The following is a 7,874-nucleotide window of genomic DNA, read 5'->3' as shown; positions in this document are numbered from 1 at the left end:
TAGAATTGCTATTTAAACAAATGAAGCCATCACCAATTTCAAATCCAAATAATCCAAATATTTAATTTATTTCTTGTATTTTTTTAGTATAGCTACTTCACTCTTAAGTCTTTACAAATACGAACGAGCCAAAAAGGCCAGTAACCTCGGACACTATTATGACTTTATCAGTATCACGCAACTCTGCTAGCTTTCCCATGTTCCAAAGTTATTCTACTAGCACTGGAGAGGGAGAAAGAGAGAGTCGAATCTTCTCTGAATGCTTCCACTTTGTAGTTGGTGAAGGTGCTTCAAATTTGCTTAGAAAGTACGTGTAAAACGAGATTGATTGTGTTAGATCTAATGGGAGGTCTTTTCAGCAGTCCTGATCAGAGTTCTTCCCAAGTGCCACCTGCATTTTCTTCTAACAGTTCAAATCCATTTTCCTCTAGACCATCTGCATCTTCCTCAAACCTATCCCGATCATCATCAAAACCACCTCCCTTGTCTCCTAGTACATCTCCATCATCCCTTAAAACTCCATTTGATTCTTCTACATCATATTCATCTTTCCCCAAGACCACTGCATCCCCATCTGCTTCTTCTTCTTCTTCAACTTCCTATAAACCACCTCAATCTTCACCGTCAGGGGTCCCATATTCATCTAAGCCATCGCCTTCTTCCTCTGGGCCATCTCCGTCTTCCACTAAGCAACCACCAGCTTTTAAGCCAATTCTGCATACAGCTCCCAATGAGGTAACAAATGAAGAAGGGAAGACGACTTATGCGTGGGAAAAGGGTGAACCCATATATGCTATTCCTGAGGATATCAAAGGTCTCGTCAAGAGAGACATTGCACCTCAAGTTCTGAAGCAGCCTTTGTCTCCTTCAACTTATAAGGCTTATTTTGCAGCTCTGTTATATGCTGAGGATTACTACTTGGAGGTAAGTTAACTACTCTGTCAACAAAATTTAACTTGGTATACTATCTTCTTTGAACTCTTGCTTTTGGTGAATTGTTTAGTTAATTTTTACTGATTCATGATTATATGGGTTCGTATGGTTTGTCCTATTGGTGAGAGTATTTCTAGAGACAAACAACGCGTTTGGAAGTTTGGAGGAAGAGGGGAGTAGAGGGCATGGGGAAGGAAAAGAGAGGGGAGGATAGGGGAGGGAACCCTTCCTTTTGTTTGGATGTTTTAAAACTTAAAATGGGAAGCAGAGAAAAATGATAAGACATCATATTAATTAAAAAGTGTACCGCTATTTTGTTCAATTTAATTTAGAAATAGATATAAATAGATAATTTTTTTTTCCTTAACATAAGTGGAAACCCCTTCCCTCCAAACTCCCCCAGTCTGAGGGAATTAAAAATGAGAGGTTAAAAACACCATATTCCAAAATGAATATATCCTAAAGCTGGTACAGAGGCATGGGTTTAGACCTGATCCTGTTTAGTATTTAGCACTACACTTCAGTATAAAAATAACTGGAGCTAAAGTGATTTGGGTTTGGGTCAGGTTTAACTGATGTAGTTATGAACTGTCTGATAAAATTTCATGATCCTATTTTTTACTAAATTAATTTCAAACAATATTGACAAACATTTATATACATCAGTAATATAGAAAAACTTGAAAGAAATATATTTGAAAAATAATACCGGGATGCAAATTAGTGGGGTAGAGAAGCTGAATGCTAAACTTATCTCATTTGAGCTCTATGCTTTGTGTGCATATTGCCTTCAATACAAAACAATTTATTTACCTTTGTAAATTTGAATTGTTTAACCTATCCCCCCCCCCCCCAAAAAAAAAAAGTAATACAGGTTTAGTTTTGGATTGGACATTCAAGTTTGTATTGCAAATGAGTCCCTTTGCCTTGTTTGCTGTAGTTTAATGCTTCCTAAACTTTCAATACACACTCTGCAATAGAAAAGATGTCACGAAAAGCCAATTGGGAACTCTCTTTTACTAGAGACAAGGAGACATGAGGCAAGCATATTCATTATTAAAAAATGATGCAAGCACCATTTAAAACTAGATTGAATTGATCTTTGAAGTGGTCATCTCAACTATGCTAGGATAGCTAATCTGAGTCAATAACAGTATAATGTATTTCTGGTTTACAATGTAAATGTAGCCTCACTCTGGTCATCCTCTTCTTGATTTGGGTTTTAGTTGAGTTGTGGGTGTTTCCCACATGCAGTGCTTTCCATGGTGTGTGTGAGAGTGAAGGGATCATGCTTCTGTCAGTAAAAGAAAATCAAAATTTTTGTCTGAAGCACATATTAAGTTTATGCAGTAACTCAATACATTGTGTGACTTTGTTGCCAAAACTGATTTAGTTGTGCATAGCATCAATTATACAGCATTCTGTTTGTTGGTTGGCAAAAATTTATATTCGGGTAATCAATGGAGAAATGTGCCTTTAAATTAATGCTGTAAGAAATTTCTTTTTACTATTTGCAAATAGGTCTCTGCATTTGCAGATAGGAATGGGAATAAATTTAAATTGGTTGTGTTGATCACATATATGCTTAGGATTTTATTTCAAATCTTTCATAGTTTTTGATTGGAAGAAGGCCTGTACTTGAAATTGATCCAATCAAATAAGTCCTGGACCAGTGCAGAGGAAATGACATGCAATGAAATCAGGGATTTTTTTTACGCATCTACTGAAATCAGGGAATTTATTTTATGCATCTACTGAATCAATCTTCCAATGTGCTCTATGTTCTATTGAAATGATTTTGTTCCGTTTGTTATGGCATTCAAATGAAATACTTCTGTGCATTCACAAGATCAACTTCTAGATTATGATTAAAAAGAGTGAAATCATATTTTTCTATTGTTTTTAAGATGAATTTGTTCTAGATGATGAAATTTTGTTTATGTGCTGACTTTAGCAATTATATTTTCATTTGCTCTGTTGGAAACACTTGTCTTCTTGTTAAAAGGGTATCCAATTGCAGGTGTATCAAATAATTACTTTCTATTTTTTTTCTCCCTCAACAATAATATTTGAACAGAGAGCATCATAAACAAATATATATGTATATATATATATATATATATTGATAGTTCTATAGTTAAATGGAGAGGGATTTGAACCCTAGATGTCTCCATTAGAAATATTAGGGGTGCCAACCAATTGATCTTGGCATAAAAAAATAAATATTCAAAAGAAATCATCTATTCTGATATAAAATGGATAGCGAGTTCCTATAATAAATAAGAATCTTTCTACTTTATTTATATAAATCCCGTATAATGAGTGAGAGTAGCAATGTAAATGAACCAAGCCATTTTCTTAAAACCTTTCATAGGAAAAAAGCAACTATTCTAAAGTTTCTTAATTTGATCTTTCTTTTGGATCCCATTTCGGCACTTCTTATAAATCACACATTTTTTGAGGGAGTATTTTACATTGTTCTTTGCATTCCATAGTACAATTTAAATTATATATATTTTTCCTTCTGTAATGATCTCAAGCAGTATGCATAGTAACATAACAACATGTTATGATTGATGGAATACTCTATCCTTTTGCACTCTGGCTTGTAATAACTTTATGCTTTTATTGGAACTAGAAATGGAGTAATTTCCTATTGGTGAAAGTGACATTGAAGTTGGAGGAAGCAGCACTTCATAAAAAATCAAAGAAATCAAAAAAAGGAAGTGGTGAGGAGGATGATAAAATATTTGTAGAATTTGAGATTGATTCTATTCCTGAGAAGCGGCCATTCCTTTTATCAAGGGACATGGTTTATGCACGACCTTCAGATAAAACGGTTGAGCCATTTCAGGTAAGCTTACTCTTCAATTAACCTATTCTTGATCGAATCATATAATTTTGCTTGAGATGGTCTTGAGTTTATGTTTAGATAACTTGTTTTTCTTTGAGTTTAAACTGGTCAAGTATTATGGTATTTCGATACATCATTTTTTGAATCTTTCTTTACTAACCTGAAGCTAAGGTTTTTGCATCACATTATTAAGTTGATTTATGAATTCTTCTCTGGGCACGACTTTTTTGTTATGAATTCTGCTCTATGCACCTGACTTTAACTGTTAATAGCTGGCCAATCCTCAACCTTGTGACACAGTTTGCTAATCTGACCATTAGATTAGTTTGGTCTTGCGTAACTGATGAGTGAGCAGCCAAACCTCCCCACAAATCATCCTATTGTAGTCTGGCATATCAGGAAAATCTACATGACCCGTACTGTATCCTCATTGTATCCCTGGTTCACTTGAGAAATCCAGAGGAGGTTACAAGTTCTTGAGCTTTTCTATTTTGCAGCAAGGATCTTTGGTTGCTTCGATGCAAAAATGTGCTACTTGAAGAGCCAAAATTTATAACAAGGATGTATCCTCAAGTGATATTGAATGGATAAGAAATTATTGAGTAGTTTATTAATATTAGTTAAAATTGTTGTGAATTGAGAGTGAGTGAGAGAAGAGAAAACAGTAGCACTAAGGAAATAACGTGGTTCAACCTAACAGCCTATTTTTACAATGGAAAACCCCTTAGGGCGGCTACATCTTTACTATTGAGATCCATATCATACAATGAGCACGTTGAGAGACTAGACCTAGGCTAACCATAGACTAATCTTTAGTGTAGTGCAATACTACAAGTTGCAAAGGTATATTCAACCTGGACAAGTATCTTTAATATCCCCCCAAACTCAAGGTGAAATCTTGAAGACAACTTGATTTATGATGTAGAATGGACCAGGCAGAATGTTGAATGGAACAAAGGTTGAAGGAATGCATGAGACAGTTACTTCAAGAGGATGGCTGCTCTAATGACCAAAGGATGGCTACTTTGGTCGGAGGATGGATAAATTGGTGGTCTAGTGGGACATTGATAGAGAAATGGTGACCGAAGGTTGACATACATGAGACAGATGCTGGTGGTAGCAGCGGTCATTGACAAACTGTGGTCAGAGGACGGTGACACTGACGAGCACAGGAAACGATATCGGTGGCCAGAATACAAAAGTAAAGGAAAGCTTCGCTGGAGCTGGAAGACCTAAGCTAAATACAACGGTAGTAGTGGTTGTTCAACAACAGGTTTGAGGGGTGCAAGAGTTTGGTGGTGGTGATTCATTTGGCATTGTGTATATCTGTTTCAGATCTATCAAGTGGTGTGGTCAATGACTCAAAAAGATGTTCAGAATGTCTGGATCTGGAAGAGTCAATGCTTGGATGGCAATGGAGAAGCCGTTGAAGAATTACACTGTTGAGGAAGAACATTGAGGAAAAAGAAGGAATGAGAAAACCAAACTTAAGATGGCTCTAATACCATGTTAAAATTGTTATTGTGAATTGAGAGTGAGTGAGAGAAGAGAAAGGGAAGGGAAAGTGGAAGCACTCAGAAATTAATGCGGTTTAGCCTGAAAACATGGACAGATTCTGTAACTAATATATATCAAGTGCAGTGATGTGTTTACACAGATCTATGTTATCCTATCAGCCATACATTTATCCACTTTTGACAGGTGAAGATCAAAGTTACCTAATGTTCACACAAAATAAATTTTGAGTTTTTTTTTTTTTTTTTAATGTTCCATCAGAAGTCTCTCTGAGAGAATTCATAATTGTAGGACTTTATGCTATATTTAGTTAATTATATAAAGATGAAGGGCTCAATTCCAAAACACCCAACATCTTAGGGTGATTTTTCATACAAAGGAAAAAACCCAGAAAAAAGCCAGAAAAAAAAAAAAACAAAAAACAAAACAAAAAACAAAAAAGAGACCTCATAATTTCATATTAATAGCATTATGCAGAATTGTTTGCCCATTCTACTAATTGTAGTTGAATTTACATATCCAGTCAGAGTGCTTATGAACATGTTGTTTCATCTTATGATCTTATCTACAACACTAACAGTCTAAATGGTAAGCAGGGTTTTATCTATCGTGTGGTGAAAAGCAAGCGTGTATTAGTTGAGTTTGGAGATGATTTTCTTTCACAGCATCATCCAAATCGCAAATATGACATCAGCTTCTCATTCAACAGAATTTGTCTAAAAAGGGCTCATCAAGCAGTTGAAGCTGCATTAGATCCTTCATCCCACAACTTCCTCTTTCCTGAATGCGTCCCTCGGAAGAACATCCTTAACCCACCAGCTCTGCTTAATACCTATTATAAGCTTGATACAAATGAATCGAATGCAGTTCGTAGAATTCTAAGCTTTCAGGGCTCACCACCTTATCTTCTTGCGGGCCCGCTCATTGGCACTAATGCGCCAAGGTATGTACCTGAACAAAAAGTGTCAGCAAGAACAGGTGTGGTTGTTTGTGAGGCAGTAATTGAAATATATAAAACCTCTCAAGAGAACAGAATTCTTATATGTGCACCTATAAACCGCACATGTGATGTGCTAATGAGAAGTTTGAGAGAGGTGATTCCAGAGTCAGATATGTTTCGAGCCAATGCTGCATTTCGAGAGATAGATGAAGTACCCATTGACATTCTGCGCTCATGTCCTGTAAAAGATGAATGTTTTGCATGTCCTCCACTCCAAAAACTTCGGAAGTTCAAGATAATTCTGTCAACTTTTGTGAGTAGCTTTCGACTACACAATCAAGGCATAGCTGCTGGACATTTTAGTCATATTTTTCTAGTGGACGCCTCGTCAACCACAGAGCCAGAAGCAACGATAGCTTTGGCTAATTTTGCTAATGAGAATACATCTGTTATTGTTACTGGTGCACCCGGAAACCATTCAGGTTGGATCCGCTCTGACATAGCAAGGAAATATGGATTGGGGAAGTCATATTTTGAAAGACTTCGTGAAGTTGGGCCATATCAAATCCTCAATCCAATGTTCATCACAGAGCTATAAATACTAAATAGCTTGGAGTCATTCTATTGAATTTCATGTTTTCAACTGTTCTTTCGTGAACAGCAAAATGCACTTGTATAGTTGTATAAATGTTGCCACCTTAATATCTACCTGTGTGCGTGTCTTTTCCTGCTTTTTCATCTGAGTTTTGTGTGTGTGTGAGTATGCTTGCAAAGACCTTCTATGTAAAAATTTAATTTTATTTCCATCTCTCTTTCTATCTATTGTAATAGTTCTTTACAGTTTGTGTTTGTAAATGACAGGTTTAGTTTTATCTCTTGATTCCAGGGACTAATACTTTCCTTACGATCTGTACTTCATTCATGTTCTCATAGCTTTGTTTCTTTTTGTTCATTATGTGAATCATGATGCAAAAGCAATAGCTCTAATGAATATCAGGTGATATTATGTTTGATTATCGAATTTTGTTTAGATACCAGGTAATGCGTGAATGAAAGTAAAATGCAAAACTTACCCTCTAAGTTTCTTTAGATTTTATTTCAGTCTTCTAATTTTGCTTTTGTTCATTTCAATCCTCTAACTTCAAGTTTATTCAATTAAGGCTTTTTCATTAACTTTTGTTATATGTTGTAGTCAATTGTTCAATTTTATAAATTTTTCTTCAAATTTTTTAAATTAAAAAAATTCAATTAATAATTGAAAAATATTTTTCAGTTTTTTTTTTTTCAAAAAATTTTAACAAAAGTTAACAGAAATGTCTTAATTGAATAAATCTAAAATTTAAAGGACTGAAATGAACGAAAACAAAGTTAGAGGACTGAAATAAAATCTAAAGAAAATTAGAGGGTTAGTTTTGAATGAAATCTCAGTCCTTTCATATACCATGTGATGTAGCCACGAAGGCCCACTTAAATGCCTAATTAGCCCAACCTAGAGTTCGAATAGAGATGGCCCAAATTGTGTGAAAAAGAAACTCTACGCACCTCCCAAATTAGGACTACAGCCTATCCACTGGTACATGGATCAAGGTGTTGAACTGAGTAGCCGAATAGCCTTTAATATGCATCGGTTAA

General features: G+C 35.4%; 1 protein-coding gene across 1 annotated transcript; it reads left to right on the top strand.

The window, feature by feature from the left end:
- The first annotated feature begins 209 nt into the window (after nucleotides 1–209).
- Nucleotides 210–7,064, top strand: LOC142614968 (putative RNA helicase SDE3). Its single transcript, XM_075787617.1, has 3 exons — nucleotides 210–924; nucleotides 3,572–3,787; nucleotides 5,899–7,064. The coding sequence occupies exons 1-3, from the start codon at nucleotides 343–345 to the stop codon at nucleotides 6,838–6,840; spliced, it is 1,740 nt and encodes a 579-aa protein (XP_075643732.1). The 5' UTR covers nucleotides 210–342; the 3' UTR covers nucleotides 6,841–7,064.
- Nucleotides 7,065–7,874: the final 810 nt, after the last annotated feature.

Source organism: Castanea sativa, chromosome 11, assembly GCF_040712315.1.
Source record: "Castanea sativa cultivar Marrone di Chiusa Pesio chromosome 11, ASM4071231v1".
Classification (NCBI taxonomy): Eukaryota; Viridiplantae; Streptophyta; class Magnoliopsida; order Fagales; family Fagaceae; genus Castanea; species Castanea sativa.
The sequence above is the reverse complement of the archived record's forward strand: the minus strand, read 5'-3'. Positions and strand labels throughout refer to the sequence as shown.

Coding starts and splice junctions, on each gene's coding strand:
- LOC142614968 (XM_075787617.1), top strand. CDS start 343: ATGGGAGGTCTTTTCAGCAGTCCTGATCAGAGTTCTTCCCAAGTGCCA. Junction 925..3,571: donor CTGAGGATTACTACTTGGAG/GTAAGTTAACTA, acceptor TATTGGAACTAG/AAATGGAGTAATTTCCTATT. Junction 3,788..5,898: donor AAACGGTTGAGCCATTTCAG/GTAAGCTTACTC, acceptor AATGGTAAGCAG/GGTTTTATCTATCGTGTGGT.